This window comes from Festucalex cinctus, chromosome 11 (genome assembly GCF_051991245.1).
Source record: "Festucalex cinctus isolate MCC-2025b chromosome 11, RoL_Fcin_1.0, whole genome shotgun sequence".
NCBI classification, from domain to species: Eukaryota; Metazoa; Chordata; class Actinopteri; order Syngnathiformes; family Syngnathidae; genus Festucalex; species Festucalex cinctus.
The window spans coordinates 7,165,833-7,186,297 of record NC_135421.1 but is presented as its reverse complement, the minus strand read 5'-3'; the positions used below and the strand labels follow the sequence as shown (position 1 = coordinate 7,186,297).

The 20,465-nt window shown below is 39.5% G+C and overlaps 1 protein-coding gene across 1 annotated transcript; it reads left to right on the top strand.

Annotated features, from left to right (window-relative positions):
- The first annotated feature begins 568 nt into the window (after positions 1-568).
- On the top strand, positions 569-7,977 carry tent5c (terminal nucleotidyltransferase 5C). Its single transcript, XM_077537323.1, has 2 exons — positions 569-755; positions 5,939-7,977. Exon 2 carries the CDS (start codon positions 5,958-5,960, stop codon positions 7,116-7,118), a length of 1,161 nt encoding a protein of 386 aa, XP_077393449.1. The 5' UTR covers positions 569-755; positions 5,939-5,957; the 3' UTR covers positions 7,119-7,977.
- The last annotated feature ends 12,488 nt before the right edge of the window (positions 7,978-20,465 follow it).

The window sequence follows — 20,465 nt, the reverse complement described above, 5'->3', positions numbered from 1 at the left end:
GATTACATGTGAAATGTCAAGCGCTATTGTCAACATAGGATTCTCAGTAAATGCAGCCTTTCAAATGGCCGACCTCATGGGATTGTGGGTTATGTTACTATTTTTAGCACAATTGGTCATAAATGTGATGACAAAAACTTTCATTTTGGTGACCATTAACTTGTTTATGCATATTGTCAATCTGATGAGCAGGTTAATTTCACTCAATAGCCAACAATTGTCAACAATAAACACAATTTTAAATAAACTACAGAAGTCGCCAGCTCTAAGGTAAAAGTTGGAACTTCTGCTCCGGTCGCCTGGCAACGCAAAACTCGGACGACCAATCAGTGGGCTCATACGGCGCATTGATACAAACAAACAGAGCGCTCCAACACGTTGTAAGAAATCCCATACATGTTATATTTTTTTCTTATACCTTGTTCTAGTTATCTTTTAAATTCGAAGACCTAAAAAAAAAAAAAAAAACACAAACACGCGGAGACAACAAGGAATCCAGTGTGGGCCTCTCTCATGGCGCGGATGTTCATCTGCTCTTCGCTGTCGTCCCACGGTTGTATAAAACCGCTGCACTCCCAACTGCAAGGCACAAAGCTTTTAAGAGCGAACTTTTTGAGGCTCGCCGCGTGTTGGTGTCACAGCCTGCGTGGACTAATGCTGGCTTCTGCGTGTGCACGAAGGAAATGCAACATCTTCAGCCGATTTTTACACCTCCCCACACACTCTGAATGACTGCGGGGAACTCCTTTGTAAACGTATGTATTTCTCACATTTCACAAGAGAGTCTCGAAAGTTCGATTCAGTCGGGCTAAATGAATACAAAAATGACTCGCGATGGCAAAACATATGTTTAGAACGTAAAACGCGAACGTAACGTTTCATTCCGCTGTCTTTTGGACTGATGCTAAACAGCTGTGTTAAATGTTCGGTGCCGTGTGTCACCATATGGGCGAGCTAACTTGTCAACTAACTAACTAACTTTTTAACTAGCTAACCTGCTACCCAGCTAGTTGGCGTCCCCGATTTGTCGTTTTAAGCCCTTTTTTTTTTTTTTTTTTAAATGTTATTTTTGTGGGGGTGGCCCAAAGCTTTTAACGACTCTGAATGTAACTTTTCACTCGATCCCGGCTGGTTAATTTTGGATGCGGTTGTGCGAGTGTGTGAAAGTTTTTTTTAGTTTTTGTTTTTAAAAGGAAGACTCTGGAAAAGTGGCATAATGGACCGAGCGCGTGAGCTGTTCTGGAAGCCTCACGCACTGTGTGTTTGCACGCGTGGGATGCTGTTACACATGCACTGTTTACACGTCACACGATTTACTCTGATCTCATTGGCTCCCATTCAAACGCATCCGAAACTTTTTTTTTTTTTTTGTCTTTTGTACACGTGCTGATGCTCAGAGATCATTTCATAACGTAGACAATTTTATAGGGTAGGAAATTATTTCTATGAAGTATTTTAGACATTCTAAAGCCTGGTGTAAAAACTGCACACACATAATATATACAAAAGTTGGGTCTCAGTATCCTGGACTCCAGTCTTCATGTGTGGAGTTTGCCTTGTCTGAGTTATCGGATTAATTAAAGTCTCTAAATTTTCCATATGTGCGAATGACTTGATGACCAGTCCAATTAGTACCAAGCCACTTGCCCTCAGTCAGCTGCTTTCGACTCAGCTCGCCAGCAACTCTAGTATAACTGTATTAAAAAAATAAAAATAAATAAAAAAAATAATGGATGGAAGGAAATCATTGCCTCTCAATTTGGAAATATTGCAATAGGTTAGTTTGATCATGTCATTGTAGGTGCTAAATGGTTTCATACAAAAAAATAAGACTTTGCTTCCTGCAAGTATTTCAACTTTGCGTTTAATTAAATGGCCCAAGATTTCACAGAGTCAATCTGTAATTAAATTTGGATAAGATCTTTGTTTGGTTTGGTGGTGTTTTGTAACATTTTTCTGATTGTAACATGGGTGTCTTGGTTCAGTAAACGTTGTGCCACGGCACATTAGTTTGTTGCTTGCTATGAGAAATTGATAGGTGAAATAAAATTACTGGTGATACACCTAATTGTTTTGATAAATTACCGATGTTTTTTTTTTTTTTTCCAAGGCTGATACCGATTATTAGTAGTCAAAGAGACCGATAACCGATATTTCAAGCCAATATTCATTTGCAGTGAAAGAGAAAATATTAGCGTCAACATAAAAACATCTTTATTTTAATTTTCAAGACATCAAGACAAAATTGACAGCTTTGTTTAAAAATTCTAACAAAAATTGTGGGTAGCTTCCAGGGTCATCAGCATATCCATCCATCCATCCATCCATTCTCTTAGCCGTTTTTTTTTCACAAGGGTCGCGGGGGTCATCAGCATGTGTTAAACTAAGTTAAAAACTAAGCAAGTAAATACCTCGCTATAGTTTTCTACTGTAAATAATTTTCCAAAATTTCAACTTTATTCATTCATTTATGTATTTGTGTTAGGGGTGTGAATTGCCTAGTACCTGATGATTCGATTCGTATCACGATTCATAGGTCACGATTCGATTCGATACCGATTAATCCCGATACTAATTTATAGGTCGATTGTTGCGATGTTTTTTTTTTAATTTAAATTGAAAAAATGCTAATCAGTAAACTTGTACAGTGTAAGATTTGTATGAAAATGTATTATTTTTTTTTAATCTGAAACTTCAGTCTTATACAGGTTGTAATCTGTTTCATGTTTGAACAGCATTAAAATAAAATATTAAGGCTTAATGTTCCATTAATATAACATTCTTCCATGCTTAAGGTGTGAACCCTAAGACGTTTTGGTGAATATTTTTCCATGAAAAATGGATATTTAAAAATTGATTCGGTCGCCCATTGAATAGATTCGAGAATTGCACGATCTAATATCGCGATATATTGCCAAATTGATTGATTGATTTATTTATTTATTTATTTATTTTTAACACCCCTATTATGTATATATGTAGTTAGTTAGTTAGTTAGTTATAAAAAGTGGAGGGAGTTCCCAGTGTCAACATCATTTTTTTTATGACGTGGAAAATTAAGTAAATCCATAAATGACAAGTTCCTTGTAGCTCACTGAGTGACAAATGCATGCGAATTTAGCTAATTTGGGGGTTTTCGTCAGGGTTTGTAAAAAGCTTCAAAAGATCTTTGCGGACAGTAAAAAAAAAAAATGTCTGAATGTTTGAAATCTGTGTGCGATAAGTACAAACTGTCGAAACATCTTATAATTCCTGACTTAAAAAAAAACAAAACTAAACTTCACTATGTTTTGCAAGCCTTCACTGCCTCACTCATTGTGATACCAGTTTTATCGGCCTTCAGATCCGTAAAAAGGCCGTTGCCGATATGGTCTGGCTTTGATTGACAGCAGAAGTGAAATCTATGATCGAAATAATTTCTATCTTACCACAAGCTAAGCTAAATAAACCAAATGCTACGCTAATAAATCAACTCCAACGCGCTAAGGAGGCGTGTACGAGACTGAGCCAATGAGTGGCAGAGCGACTACATCAGCCGCGCAGAAGTAACGTGGTTTTTGCGTGCTCGTCCAAAGAGGAAAACCAGCTAAATTGTGTACAGCCTTTAACCTAAAGATGGCGCCACACAGTTTTTTTTTTTTTTTTTTCCCTTTTCTTTTTCCCCAATTGTTCAACAAGCATGCACTATGTCGAAATGAATGACCAGGTCATGTAGACAGCATTAGTAGACACTCGTTTATACAGTTTATCAGAAGGAGAAAAAAAAAAAAAAAAGTTAATTTGGAGTTGAGTTGCGCTTTAAATGCTCTCGTAGATGTTGGCGGAATGTATGGTTAATTTTCTAACCAAATGGGCCCACTTTTCACACTTGGAAAGTTTTTGGAAATTGATGAGATCATCATTATTCCAGTAAGCATACGGGTTACTGTATTTTCAATTACTTTCTGCCCCCTCAAGTCACTGTCACGAATAAAACTAGTATCATTTGTCTAAGAAATTATTGTAAGTGCACATTTGCATAACCTTTTATCCTTATTAACATGGTGGAAAACACTAGAAAAAAAAATCTAGATCACTTCAAACAAAGAAGTTTGACATCGTTTTTAGTCTGTGACAAAAAAAAAAAAAGTTGAAGTGCATCAACTTACCTGAAAAAAGAAATGATCACCCTACTGCCATGCCACCTATTGTAGTGGATGTGCAATTACACGTTATTCTTGCATGGCAAAAATAAAAAGCATGTTCCACGGGATCACTCGTGCCCCACCCCCCAGCATGGCAACAAGCCCGCCCAGCTCTGCCCCTGGGAAGGACTGTACTAACGGTAAAGATATTGATGTAAAACAAAAAAAAAGTGAAATTACATTTTTTTTTTATGTATTATTTTTTTTTCCGCCTTGGCTTCATACGTGTAAATGTCTGCCATGCTTAAACAGCCATGATGACGGAAGCCCAACTTTCAAAAGTTTTTGATTTAAAATGTTTTGGTCATAATAGATAGTCAAGACAATCAAGAAATAAATGGTATATGCTAATTTCATGCAAGTTAAATGCAAATTTTATCTAAATATTTCTTAAATTTGTATAGGAAAAATCATAAAATGATGACCACTTCAATTTTGCTGCTTCTTGTTTCGAAGGTAGTAGATGTTGAATTCTCTTCAGGGTTCTTTCAAAGTCTCAATCGTTCGGCAGATGTTTGCTAAACATTCACCATGTTTTTTGTTTTTGTTTTTTTTTCTTGTAGCAAGGAAGTTTTGAACGTGCCACAAGAAAAAGTATTAAAACTGTTGGCCAACATCATATGAACGCCTGGCAAACGTTTATGACCTTGAACGAGCCCTGACGAGTAATAAACATTAGCCACCTTTTGTGAATGTTCGCCCCCCCTCAGTGAAATATAAGCTAAAGGTGTTTTTCTTGTCACAAATAAATTTTGAACATGTTCAAAATTGAGTGGCGACAAAAACCAGTTTGTGAACAACTGGCAACCTGGAACAAATCGTGACAAACATTGATGCGCTCGGTGAGATATGGGCAAAACCGAGCTGACAAAACAAAAGTCAAAATGAAATCAAAAGTACCATGTAATGAAAAAACTATTTACCGTCACCACGGAATCGATTCAGATTTCCAAAATCGATTCGATTCAATTTACGATTCATTGATTTTTGATTCAGTTAACAATTTCATGCAATACTAATTTTACTTTTTATATGGAAGCTATTTCAAGAAGTACCAATGTTGCAAAAATAGAAACTTCTGTCAAATTTTACATTTATAATTTAATCCAATACATATACATTAATCATGTTTTTTTTTAATTGAACATGACCTGATCAAAACCATAAATAATAATTGAAGTCCGTCAATTACAACCACAGTGCTGTGTAAATAAAGTGGCAAAAACACATTTACATTCCTGTGGCAGATTTTATACTAAGGTTACAGAGTAGGAATAATTGTAAATATAAGTTTGCATTTTTTGGGTTGGAACACATGTAACTAGGGGCGTGAAAACCAATTAAAAAGAGAGGGTGAGGAGAGGATTCTCCCCCCCAGAGAGTGCAGTAGTGAATTGTAACAATCAGTTCCTCTCCTTTCTCCTTGCGAGCTTTGAACTTAGTGTCTTAATAGATGTCTAACAGGTAAACCTGACATCCAGTGATTAATAAATAAATAAAAATAAATTTACCGGTATTATGAGAGTCAGCCATAGTACATAATTATGCATCCACATTTTGTGTTTTTATGTCCAATTCTTACCTTACTTTTTTGTGGGGTGGGTTGGTTGGCACATTAATTTACGGGGCGAATAAGCCATAGTAAAAGTATCGATTCATGGTTTTATGACTCTATATAGGGCTATGGAAAGGAATATGGATATAGCGACATTTAAGACCCAGCCCTAACGGTCATGTTTCTGCTTGCTCCTCAGTTGAAATAAACGTAAGAAGATGGACGCCACAGAGGCAGCGAGCGCCGCCGTCAGCGTTTTGTCGTGGGAGCAAATCAGTCGCCTGGACGAGGTCCTGAGCGAGGTGGTGCCGGTCCACGGCCGCGGCAACTTCCCCACGCTGGAGGTGCGTCTGAAGGACATCGTGGCCCGGGTGCGCTCCAGCCTGGCGCTGAGCGGCGTCGGCGTGAAGGACGTGCGTCTCAACGGCTCCACGGCCAGCCACGTGCTGGTGCGGGACCTGGGCTGGAGCTACAAGGACCTGGACGTCATCTTCAGGGTGGACCTGCCGCACGAGGCCGACTTCAGGCTGGTGCGTGACGTGGTGCTGGGCACCCTGCTGGACTTCCTGCCTGAGGGCGTCAACAAGGAGAAGATCACGGCGGCCACGCTGAAGGAGGCCTACGTGCAGAAGCTGGTCAAGGTCAACACGGAGCACGACCGCTGGAGCCTCATCTCGCTGTCCAACAATGACGGCCGCAACGTGGAGCTCAAGTTCGTCGACCGCATCCGCCGCCAGTTTGAGTTCAGCGTTGACTCCTTCCAGATCGTCCTGGACTCGCTGTTGGCCTTCTACGCGGCGGACGGCGGCGGCGGCACGCCCCTCCTGTCGCCCGAGCGCCACCCGCCGGTGAGCGGTGAGAGCGTGTACGGCGACTTTGACGCTGCGCTGGGCCACCTGCGCGACAAGCTCATTGCCACCAAGCGGCCTGAGGAGATCCGCGGCGGTGGCCTGCTCAAGTACTGCAACCTTCTGGTGCGTGACTTCCGGCCCGCCAGCGAGGAGGAGTTCAAGGGCCTGGAGCGCTACATGTGCTCACGCTTCTTCATCGACTTCCCTGACATCGGCGAGCAGCAGCGCAAGGTGGAGGCGTACCTGCACAGCCACTTTGTGGGCGAGGAGTCCAGCAAGTACGATTACCTCATGATCTTGCGCCGCGTGGTCAACGAGAGCACCGTCTGCCTCATGGGCCACGAGCGCCGCCAGACTCTGCACCTCATCTCGCTCATGGCCTTCCGCGTGCTCGCCGAGCAGAACGCCATCCCCGACGCCTCCTGCGTCACCTGCTACTACCAGCCGGCGCCGTACGTGCGCGACCACAACTTCAGCAACTACTACGTGGCCAACCAGAACATTCCCACGTGGCTGCCGTGCAACTGACGCAATGAGGTGGTGGGGGGCGGGGAGACGTCAGCAGGTCACGGAGCGTTTCATTTTTTTTGGAAGCCTTTCTCGTTCTCTTCTAATGCATCAATGTGATATTTTTAAGTGTTATTCCCAATTTTCTTTCTTGCTGGATGCCCTCCACCCCACGAACGGCTCCTTAAAAGGCAAATAAGGGCTGCTTATGAAGATGAAGCCTTAAATTTTGATTTATTTATTTTTTTGTTCTTTTCTTTTTCTTCCTTCCTGGGATTACATAAAAGTGGTGGGGAAAAAATGTTTGAAAATGTTATCTAAGGGAATGTGTAGTAGTGGTAGTTGGCCCAAAAGGAGAGGAAAAAAAAAAAAAAAAAAAGGTTGGGTTGGTGGTTCTGGTATGTTCTAAGGAGTCCATTTTCTTTTAATTTAATTTAGGACTTGAAAAGTTTCACAGGTGTACTAAGAAAGGGGGTAAAAAGTGCCTGTTAGGCGTTTAAAAAAAGAAAAAATAATTCTAATATGCTCAGAGTGAATTGATCTTGGTCATGTTGACTGCGTGCGCGTCACGGTGTTCTCAACCGGGCGGGCGTGCTTGTGGGCAGGGCGGGCATTAGACAGGCCAGCCTGTCACACCTTGAAGCAGAATCATCAAAACGGCCGATCATACCAACGCCACTTTGTGACCACAAAGCACACGTTGGTTTTTGTCTGTCGTTTGTGTTCTTCGTCGGCTCACAGGCCCGACGAGTCGCTTCAGATCCTTCCAGTTGGTCTTCCTTAAAAGCAGAAGCACGTGGCGAGCCCCCACCTTCACCCTGCAACCAGAGCTTGCTTCTATAATTATCCTCACCCTGTCTTTAAGGGGGGGGGGGGGGGGGGGGGGTCACCACCACCACACTGAACCCCATGTGTGGTCATGTGGGTCAGGATACCAGGTGTGGTTGATGACATCATCCTATTATTAGCCTTGTGCAGCAACATCGGCCACCACTGTTGTTGGCTTATTACGTAAGGGGCCCCAACCCGGCCCCCGGCCTTGTTCTTGGAATCGCTTGCCTTATGCCGCCTCTGCCCGTGTTTGCGCCAGATAACCAGCAGCACCTCTTATCTGGAGTCGAGGGTGTGGATGGCCCGGCTACCCTAAACCCACCCCACCCCCTCCGGCTGGCTGCATGAGTGACATGCCGCCTGCTCCCACTCTGGACCAAAAATTGTTTTTTTTTTTGAATTTGCTTTTAGATTTTAGTTGATTTCATGTAATTATGATGCTCGGGAGAGACAAGTTATTTCCATTTGGACCCTTTAAATGAAGCTATGCCAGCGCAATCCCTCGTTTAGATCAACTCTGGTGGGTGTTTGCAGTTTGTTTTGTTTTTTAATGTATACTTTTTTTTTTTTTTTTTTCTTGTCTTCCCTTAACCCCCTCACAATTTTCCTGCACTCCCCTTGAGGGATTTTTGGCCCATTTGGCATTTAAGGAAAATAAATAAGCTAATGAGCCGATTGCTCAGGGATTGATTGCCCCACCTCACTTATCGTTCCTTTTTTGTTTTTTCTTTTGGTTTACTTTTAATTTAGAGAGGGTGAATCCATTTAGAGCACCCTCAGTCTAATGCAATCGACTCTTGTCTTTTTGGCGGGTCACGCTTGTGATTAGAGTTTTGCACGTCGTGATGCTTAAAACGCCTCACGTTTGTGGTTGGCAATCACTGAGTGTTGACACGTATTGCTTGCGTTTGTGGACAGGTTGTTTACGCTGTGCCTTGTCAAACATTGTGGCTATTGAAATGGTAAGAGAACTGGGGCGGTGGGGAGAAACCACGAGGCCTGTGTTTGTGTTTACGCCGTTTGTCTCTGATGACTGAAGGTGTGTGCCTGTCACTCTGCCGTCAGGGATAAATCTATGTTAGGATGAAGTGCCTTTTTTGTTTTTGTTTTTCTGAGCTCTTTCTGCTGTAAAACTAGTCAGTGTTAAACTTTGCTGCTTCCGTTGTGCGTACTCTGTGCGAGGCGCAAGTGGCGCCCACAAATAGTCTTGTTTAGCTCGCTCAACGGTGGTGGCGGATGGTCAGTGGTCTTATGCCATGAGAACTTTCTCAAGATTTTTTTTTTTTTTTTTTTTTTTAATTTTTTTTTTTTCTTTTATTTTTTTTGCAGCTGTGTGAGTGAATGCTAGTGGCCATATACCTGAAATGTGTCACACTGAACTTTATTTTTGGAAGAAGAAAACTTTTTGTCGCCGTGGTAAATACGACGACCGTTTGAGGTTTCCCCCCCTCCCCCATTTGTCAGCACTTTGACCTCACTTGACTTTTTTTCCTTATTGGAAATGTTCACATTGAGCGGGAAATGTGCTTGAAAAGGAAATGATGAATAAAATATATTGAACGCAACTTGTGCCTTTGCCTTTTTTTTTTTTTTTTTTTTAATAAGGTCAGTGACAAGCACAAACTTTTGTAAATTGTGTGTACGTTAGTTGTTCAAAACAAGCCTTCCATACTAGGCTTTGAGCGCACACAACGGAAAAAATGTCTAACCATGTAGCCACAGTTGATGAACTTTTTTTTTTTTTTTTTTTTTTTCTTCCCCTGATTAAATGCTAATTAGAAGCAGGACAACACGACCAATAAGCGAAGTGAGCATGACAAAAATCAAGTTTAAGTTTGGCTACCATAGTAGAAATAAAGAATGCTCCAGACCAATGTATAAGTGGCTAAAAGTGTACATTTATTGAACGCATTTTGTCAATAACCGGAAACCGAGGGAACAGACAGAGGTATCACGAAGCTTGTTAGTGGACGTGTAGCTCAACGAAAGGTGTGATAGATCACAACTAGACAGAAATCCTTTTCCTGTCTGTTTTTCAGTAAACGAAGTGCGCGTCTTGACAGCGCGATGTATTATGGGTAGGCCAGCGAGTAGAACGCTACCAACTTTTCATTGAAAACTAATGGAGTCTAACGGGAAGTGCTGAGTTGGATCATTTCAACCGTTGGAAAGATTAAACGAAAGTTTTTGTTAATCTAAAACATCCAGTGTGTCATTACCGACACTCTGTCAGGACACTGCAGTTAACTTAAGCTTATTTCAGTGCTAAATATTTGTGTGAATGTGTGTACTTTAGCGGTATTGGATCAAGGACACCGGTACGCAATCGAGAGGGCTAGGATCTGTCTTCACTGAAGGTCAATGGGGTAGATTCACTGATCTATATATATATATATGACTGGATAGCCGATAAACCAAGACTTTTGAAGTCGCGAGTCCACCATATTGCTCCTCCCAAGAAACATTTCTCGGCATACGATCCTATACATTTACAGTATCAAAACTGGAGAATATTTGAGACAGTACTTTGTAGAAACAGCATGAGTTATGTTGTTTTAAATTTATTAAGCATAAACAAGAGAGGTTAGCACGTCCGCCTCCCAGTTCTGAGGACTCCGGTTTGAGTCCAGGCTCCGGCCTTCCTGGGTGGAGTTTGCATGTTCTCCCCGTGCCCGCGTGGGTCTTCTCCGGTCTCCTCCCACATTCCAAAGACATGCATGGCAGGTTAATTGGGCGCTCCGAATTGTCCCTAGGTGTGCTTGTGAGTGTGAATGGTTGTTCGTCTCTGTGTGCCCTGCACTTGGCTGGCAGCCAGTTCAGGGTGTACCCCGCCAACTGCCCAGAGCCAGCTGAGATAGGCTGCAGCACCCCGAGCGACCCTTGTGAGGAGTAAGTTGTCACGAAAATGGATGGATGGATATTCACTTTGGATGGATTTAATTCAATCGTGTGTTACCAGCAATTTTATGCATTTGGTCAACAATTCACTTTGTAATCTTAAATTGGTTCAACAATTCTCTTTTTCGAGTGTGCATTACTGCGCTGGGAATTAAATATTTTTTGTGAGATGGTTATCAGGCTGCACATAGATGTTTTGGCCTTTCCAGGCAGTTATCTTTTTGAACGGTACAGTTTCATATTATAGTCCATCATCTACATCAGGGGCAGCCATTTTGGTGCTCTAAGTATAAATACTATGTGGCGCTCCAAAGGTTTTGCTTTATTTTATAAAATTTAATGTTTAAAAAAAAAGAAAAAAAAGAAAAGTAATTCTTTATAAAACACTAACAATGACACCAAATACGCGAATAAAATACAACTAAATAATAATTATAGTAAAATTACCAGTATTATTAATAAATAAATATCTGGAAATAAACATAAATAAGGAACTTTAAATACAAATTTTAAAGTGCAAGCACCAGTTGTTACAAGCCCTACCGAGGCACATGTCTGCATTTCAGGGCTGCAAAATCAGCTATGAGATCATCATATGACATTTTCTGAGCAATTTCTTCTTTAATGCTGATGACAGCCAGACCACTTTAATAATTATGGTTCGCCATAAACTTCAGGACTTTTTTTTTTTTAATGCATGTCTCCATAAATTTAAGCCTTTAAAGGCCTATATAAAGGGCTCATTTCTTCACCAATGGGTTCCCTGGCATCTATAACAATATTAATTTCATAATTTTTTGAAACCATGCAATATCACCTTTCAGTAAACCACAGTGTGGTGCAGTAAATCCCATGGAAGCTAAATATAGAATTAGGCCAAAAAAAGAAACAATCATCCATCCCATCCATTTTCTTAATCGCTTGCTCCTCACAAGGGTTGCTGGAGCCTATCCCAGCTGGCTTTAGGCAGTAGGCGGGTACACCCTGAACTGGCTGCCAGCCAATCGCAGGGCACACAGAGACGAACAACCATCCACACTCACAAGCACACCTAGAGACGATTTGGAGTGCCCAATTAACCTGCCATGCATGTCTTTGAAATGTGGGAGGAGACCGGAGCACCCGGAGAAGACCCACACAGACACAGGGAGAACATGCAAACTCCACCCAGGAAGGCCGGAGCCTGGACTCAAACCGGAGTCCTCAGTACTGGGAGGGGGACGTGCCAACCCGTTATCCACCATGCTGCCTAAAACAAAATCATATCAAAAAAAAAAATGTTCACACTCTCACCTTCCCCAACGGCACCAGGGAGCTTTCCTGGGGGGCCTGGATTTAAAAAAAAACAAAAAAAAACACATTTAATTTCACCCAAGATAAGCTCCGGAAGAGGACTGAAAATTTCCATCGATCCCGGCTACGCACTGGATGCTCTCGGCCCCTCAACTTGCCTTTAGATCTGCCTTTAGTTCCGTGTACGTGGAATAATTTATTTAATTTCACTCAATATGGATTCCAGGAGAGGACCCTAAATTTACCCAGGGGACAAACCACGCATAGGCGCTCTTGCAACCCAACCTCCCCCCACCCCTACAAACTTTACAAACATTTATTTTTAATATTTAATATTTATTTTACGAGTAATGTTGTTACAGCAAATTGAAGGGATCGAGAACTAATCGTTAAGATGATTCACCTGCAGCGACAAAGGTCCTTGAATACACCTTTAATTGTACATCAAAAATAATGAAGTTATTAGGGGTGTTAAAAAAAATCGATTCGGCGATATATCGCGATACTACATCGCGCGATTCTCGAATCGATTCAATAATCGGCAGAATCGATTTTTTTTTTGATTTTTTTTTTTTTTTTTTTTTTAGGATTCACACCTTGAGCATGGAAGAATGTTATATGAACGGCACATTAAGCCTTAATATTTTTATTTTAATGCTGTTCAAACATGAAACAGATTACAACCTCTATAAGACTGAAATTTCAGATAAATAAATAATACATTTTCATATAAATCTTACACTCTACAAGCTTACTGATTAGTATTTTCTAAATATGAATGAAAAAAAATCGCAACAATCGACTTATAAATTCGTATCGGGATTAATCGGTATCGAATCGTGACCATTCGTATCGGGATTAATCGGTATCGAATCGAATCGTGACCTGTGAATCGTGATACGAATCGAATCGTCAGGTACTAGGCAATTCACACCCCTAGAAGTTATCAAATTAATTTTGAACAAATTATTCCCTTTTTACTCCTAAAAATGGCTCAATGAGTCAAATATCCCTTTCACAACACGGCGTACTCCGCCTCCCATTTGTCCTGCAATAAAAACTGGACATTTTCATGAATTGATGTCATGCTTGATCGACTGCTCAAAATTAGTTATAAAAACAAATGTGTTTGAAACTCCTCACTCCTGTTTGAATCGATGTCAAGAGCTCACTGCAATTGAAAAAGGCCCCACCAAAGTCTTTCATGATGCTCTCTTTGTGACATCTGTTCTAATAAACCAAGAAGCACTTGTGTTTATTCTGCTCATTTACATTTCGCTCGAACCAGAACATCAACTTGCTGACACTTGTTTTTCGTTTCTGGGTTTCAGAAGTCCTGAAACTTTTACCAGGGCTTCCATGGTGGAGTTTCAGGTCAAGAACAAATACGACAAGCAAAAATTCAAAAGCAACAAGTACACACATACACAGAGCATCTGTCACAAGCAGCCGATGTAGCTTAGCTAGCAGGTTTGTGTGTGACTTGACGCTGCATGCATGATTGCGGTCGTCATAGCTTAGCATGCTACAGGAATGATGACGCCGCCATAAAAAGGCCTCGCTGGTAAAGTGTAAGCAGCAGGGCGCTGTTGTACAGTGGGGAATTGGCACTAAAATGTTTTACAGCTGCTGAGCTCTCACATTGGCCACCAAGTAAACATAACACACATGCACGCACACGCAAACATCATCTGGTCATGTGACTTCGTAATCTTGGAGCTTGTTAGTTATCAAAGCACCATACTAGGGCTGCTCGATTATGAGGAAAATATTAATATTATTGTCTCATTGTTGAGAACTTGAGACCCTCATTATGTTGCTGCTAATACATCAGAGGGTTCTGTCATCTCAAGTGCCAGGATTTGTGGACATTTATCAACATAAAACCAACGTGCCATTAAAAAATAAAAAATAATAAACCTTTATTAGTCAAATTATAGGAAAATGACCCATATAATGTAACAAACGTCTGGCAAGAGCAATACAAGCTAATGTGTGGCTAGCCAGAGTGTTAAAGCCAGCAAAAACAAAGTCATCGGTTGCTATCACGCATATATTTGACGTTAATCTTCTATAACAGATGTTTCCGCTCCCTTCACGTTGACACGCGAGTGAAAAAAAATGTAAATGGAAGATGGAAATGCTTGTTGAGTCCTGCAGCAGCTGTTAAGGCGCCAAAACACCACAGGGTGTCTCATTTGGACAGACTCGTTTCACTTTTGTGATCATACACAATCTTTATGTGATTGTTAGTTAGCTGAAGTAACATAAGAGCAAATAAGCTATAAAGTTAAAAACGTGGTAGAGAGCAAAGTCCCATTACATTAAAGCATGTGTCCACTTATTGTTCCACATTTTTTCAGACACTTTTACCACCTGCTGCTCCATAAATAAACGCACGGTTAACATCTTGTTTGCGCTTCATCATTGCCAACTTTTTGAGCTCCGTCGGCATATTATTTCTGTAGCAATAAAAATGCCTTTTTTTTTTTTTTTTTTGTCACGTGAAATAAAACAAAATAAAATGTGCACTGAAGAAAAAAGAAAGTATTTTTAAGAAATTAAATAATAATACTAATAATATTATTAATAATAATAATAATAATAATAATAATAATAAAATGTTTCTGGGATTTTTTTTTTCTTATTTTTTTTTGCCCAACAAATTAAATAATCATGAACAAATAGTTTTTGCATTATAAAATTGATTTCAAATTAAGGAAAAAAAATCCCTCACTTTTTGTTAATAATACATTGCAGCTGGTATTAAGACAAAAAACAAACAAACAAATAAACAAACAAACAATCAAACAAACATGAAATGACCAGCAGAAGACTTTTTTTTTTTTCTTATTTTAAGAGCAAAACCAATTACACTCCTCAATTGAGAAATTAGGGAGTAACATGCCAATTAAAGTTTGAACACAGCTATTTTTGTTTTCAAGCACGTTTCATATTATTATTATTATTACACATTATTGACACAGCCATGCAACGTTGAAGGCTGCTGAATCAGAACTGCATTACTCGTAACTGCATATCATGAAAATCCATTACCAGCACAGTGTCCTAGTGGTAGCGTGTCTACCTTGAGACTGGGAGTTGTAGGTTCAATCCGTTGTTGGGTCATAACAAACACCCAAAAAAATGGGACCTGTTTCCTTACTTCTTGACGTTAGGCATTAAGGGTTGGAACCAAATGTTCTGTTTCAAGAAAATGTGTCCCAATGTAAGCTTTAATTGCTATGTAGGGGCTCAATTTCTATACTAGTTTTAAGAATTCTTGCCGAGCAAATTTGGTTTACCACATTGACATATATATAATTTTTTTTTTTTCTTAAAATAAGAAAATGTGTCCACATTTGAGGAAATGGTTTGTTTATTTTTAGTATGGCTTTTTTTTTTTTTTTTTTGCGGTGAAATATTGAAATGATAAATTCAATGCCATGTCCGACATGGACATGATGAACCAGGTTGCATTAACATTGATGATGCAACTCTCACTGTTAGGATCTGGGTTTTGGTTTGGGTTTCTTTTTTAGTCATGTTTTCCTTGTGTCCTTTTCTGTCAATGTCTCGTCAAGTTTTATCATGTCCGCCTGTGCTCGTTTTCCCGTTCCCTTGTGTTATCCAATCAACTCCTCAAGCCAGTTGTGTCCTGTCCAGGTGTCTCTTGTTGTCTCGTTACTATGTGTATTTAGTTCCCTGCTTTCGTTCAGTCCTGGGAGAGTCTTTGTCCGTGTCACACCTCGTTTCCTGTGCCTGTCCGTCCTGCCTGTTTAGTTTTCTATTAGTAAGTTTACTCCAAGCATTATTTTGTATCTTGGTTTGCACTTCGTTTGTTAAAATTAAAACTTATTTGAGAGCACCCCTGCCACGCCTCGCCTTGCCTCCCTCCACTTGGGTCCTCGATCCCCCACGAACCTTGACACTCACATTCCCATCCCAACCTCAAGTTGACTTCATCCTTTCATCGTCCTCCATTAATCAAGATAATATTTTAGAGACAAAACACCTAGCTTTAGCTGGCCAGCTACTTTGCATATCGCTGTACAACAAAAAGCCAAAGGCCTTTCTTTATAAAGTTTTTTTTTTTTTTTTTTTTTTTTTTTTTTTTTTTTTTTTTTTTAAACTTGATTTAACCAGGTAAAAATGTTTGCGAATTAATTCTCATTTACAAACATGACCCGGAGAGTATCACAAGGATTTGCTAATTGTTTCATCTAAACCAGGGGTCTCCAAGTTCGGTCCTCGAGAGCCAATATCCAGCCCCTATCCTATTTTTTGTTTTTTGTTTTTTAAATAAGAACTCAACTCAATTTTATTTATAAAACGCTTTAAGAACAAGCATTGCTGTATACAAAGTGCTGAGCATAAACCTAAATATCGGTTTTGCAGTAAAGAATAAGCTAACAAAGCAAGAAAAAAGCAAACATTTTGAAGTGTGAATACAAGTTTTTTTTTTTTTTTTTTTTTTACAAGTAAATACATCATGCCAGGCTGACTGAATGAATGAGGAAATCAAATGTCATGTGTGGCTAAAAGAAGACTGGGACAGAGAAAACCTCGAGGTTCATTGTGATAAACTTGCTACGGACCAGTTTAGGTTCATAAACCATGTGAATATGGTAACTGAGAGTTACCTCTTTTTCTCTGGCTTCAGTTACCCTTTCTGAAATGGAAAACGCAGAGTTTCCCGCATTTCAGGGTTAACAGACTCAGGGTTCTCACTAAACCTGCTTTGTGAAATGGACGCCTGGTGTTTACAAAGTGTGAGTCAACTCTTTCAAAAGAAAAACACACAAACACGCGCACGTGACCTTGGGACATGCCAAGTACTTTTGTTGTCTGAAGAAGTGCTTGAAATTGTGAGCTAAGGCTTGTCTTCCATCATATATCTACGGCAATCTTTCACATGAAGTAACTGATGTAGCACATTTTTAAAATTGTAAAATACAGAATGACCCCAGTCTCCACAAATATATGCACTATTATTACATTTATTACTGCTAAATTTTGAAGTCGATGTGTGTGCTGCGTTGTGACTGGCATACCCCCACGACAGGCTTTACAACAGTGGTGTCCAAACTACAGCCCGGGGGCCATTTGCGGCCCGCCGTCCATTTTTCAGTGGCCCGCGACATATGCTAAAAATGGTATTTGACTCAGTTCAAATAAAATAAAAAGAAAAATGTTTGGAGATGGACAAAGTAGGTAAGGGAAGGTGTCCAAAAACACAGGTGCTATTAAAGGTTATTTTAGTTAACTAAAACTAACGAAAAAACTAAAATTAAAAAAACAATTTTGTTAATGAAATAAAAGCAAAGATGCTTTTTTAAAAAAAATAAAAAAATAAATAACTGAAACTACATTTTATGTTTACAAGACTAACTAATATACAACTATAATTATAGCAAAAATGCCCTTCGTTTTAGTCTGATTTTTAGTAGATTTATTTTGATATAAACCAGAATAATGGCGTTTTTTTAAATATTGTGCACAAGTAATAAACATAAAAAACTAAAACTAAGCATTTACTAAAGACTAAAACTAATAGAAACATGAACAGAACCACCCTGAAAACTAATTAAAACTAACTAAATTAAAAAAAACAAAACTCAAAAAACTAAAAACTAAAAATCTTGTTTTGAAATAGAACAAAAATGCTGTTACAGCTAAAATTTGCTTTGTATTGATATGTATATATTTTTCCTTTTCATCCAAGTTCAAATAAAGTTGTAAATGGTCTAACTCGTGAGGACAGAGCATGTGGACTTAAAGCTGGATTTCAAAGATTCTGACTAAAGGCTTTTGATGATCCTGGCAACTGGCAACGATGTCATCATGAAAAACTGTGTAAAGTGGGGCAGCTCATGTAAACTGTCCACCTCTCCGAAACCACACAAGCTGCGCAAATAGAAGCAATTGGCTTGACCCCACCTCCCACGCCTGCACCCCTTCCAACCGACCAACAAGTCCGGGCGGGCGGGCCCAGCACACAAGAGGACGTGAAGCAGGTGACATGTGGCCGAAACAGAGACAACGTGCGCCATTCCACGCATCAGCGCCTTCCTTCTCGCAAACATGTCCTGTGCACGCGCGCGCTCGCCCCACTCAAGTGTTGGCCACATGGTGAACCTCTCATGAGATCTGAGAGTTCAACTTTAGCTTCCTGAACACACAAAACTGCAAGTTGAGCATTAGCTACCAATGCTAGCTTCTGATAAGCTGCATAAACATTTACGTTTTCCAACACAGTGCTGATTTACTTCATTAAAAACATGAAACATAAGAGTTGTGCTTGTGAAGTGATCAATTTGCTTGTGAAGTGATCAATATGTGCTTGCATTCGCAAGTAAGTGCCTTAATATTGTTATTAGCGATTGTAGGTGGTTTATGTGCAATGATGTTATGTACAAAAGCACAATATTGTGCTTTTTTTAGTATGAGCTCTTTTTTTTTTTTTTTTTTTTTTTTTTTTTACAATATTTTTATCTTTTTTAAATATCGCCGACCCCCCAACAATATCGTGATAATTATCATATCACGACCTTCATATCGTGATAATATCCTATCGTGATGTCTGGATATCATTACATCCCTACTTTTGTACTTTCATGTATTTTGTGACGTATTTGCACCACGAACCTTTCGTTTGCTGCACAAATAAAACACACCCAAGTGTGTTGTTCACACACAAACTCACATATTTCATTCACATTTCAGAATAATGAAATAAGCTCAAAACACTAACTTCCCTCAAAGTCAGCGTACAATAATTTTGATGTTGGCATGTCTATCCATCCATCCATTTTCTTGACCGCTTATTCCTCACAAGGGTCGCGGGGGCTGCTGGCGCCTATCTCAGCTGGCTCTGGGCAGTAGGCGGGGGACACCCTGGACTGGTTGCCAACCAATCGCAGGGCAAGGCATGTCTATCTTCTGATATATGTGATTACATTTTGACATTGTGAAGCATCAGTTGAGCTCTCTTGAACGTTGATCTGGAGCAGGAAGTTCTGGACTTGATTTAGTGCAGGTGAATTGTTGTCTGTCTCTCAACGTGTCTATGCAACTAAAAGGCGACCAGTCCTTGCACTGGTCGCCGATATCTGCCGTTAAATTTGATTTCTCTGGCACTTTTCACTGAACGCACTCATAAAATACTTAAGACAGACACATACAGTCAACACAAGGAAAAAGAATCTAAACATAGACCATAACCAGCATGTGTTCTCATTAATGTGCCATTGTGTCTTCATGTGAACAATCTCCCTTTCGAAACATGCTCACAGTTTGCACGTGCTCCTGCTGAATAGCAAACAGTGTTGCCACAGTTACCTTGAAAAAGTAACTTAGTTACTTTACTGATTACTTGGTTTTAAAAGTAACTAAATTGCGTTACTGATTACTTGATTTTAAAAGTAACTAAGTTAGATTAAAAGTTACTTTTTTAGTTACTTTCAGCAGCTGCCGATAACACCATCTCAACATAAAAATAATGCAGTAGAAACGGAGTTCCAAATACTTTATTGAAAGTGCATTTTTAACATGAAAATAAAGTTTTTTTTTAATGAAAAACAAAATAGGCAGTCTCTCTTGACTTCTTGTAACGTAAATACTTTTTATAAAACAAAAAATAAAAATCTATCCAGGTTGAAAATGAAAATCCCCTAAATTCCTCTATTGTTTGTTTGTTCCGCTATTCCAGTGTGTACACATGTATCAGTTTAAATATTTATTAGTAGTTATTGACAGTTATAATTGTTTTTTGGTTTGTTTGTTTTTTCTCTTCAAAATAAGGATCAGGAAAACAAAAGGTTGATAATTTAATGTTAAATATAAATATTTAACCTTTAGACAGACGCCAACACAATTAAACAGAATATTTGCACATTGTGAAGTATTTCAGAAACATAAATTTAAGACATGAAATAAACCTACTGTCCAGCCAAAAGAAATATGAAGCCACCTTATGGAACAATAAATCTATCAAACACATTTTAACCACTTAATATATGCAAAAATATATCCAAAAGTTCATTTCCCTTTTTAATCAACAATTATTGTATTTAACAATTGTTTTTTCTTTTGTCATCACTTTCATTTTTGGTTAATGTATGACATCTTTTTTTGTTTTTTTAATCTGAGACACGATGATGACCACAGAATCACTACTGTTTATATTTTGTTTTTTGGGCTGTCGTAATCGCGGGCACGTCTCAGTTCTCCGATCTGCTGCTCATGCTAGTTGTAGACATTGACAGGGAGCCACAAACTGAGAAATGAGATACTTGCAGTGTGCTTTTAGCTTAGCTGGTGTGTTGGCTGTGGGACATACCTGTG

Coding starts and splice junctions, on each gene's coding strand:
- tent5c (XM_077537323.1), top strand. CDS start 5,958: ATGGACGCCACAGAGGCAGCGAGCGCCGCCGTCAGCGTTTTGTCGTGG.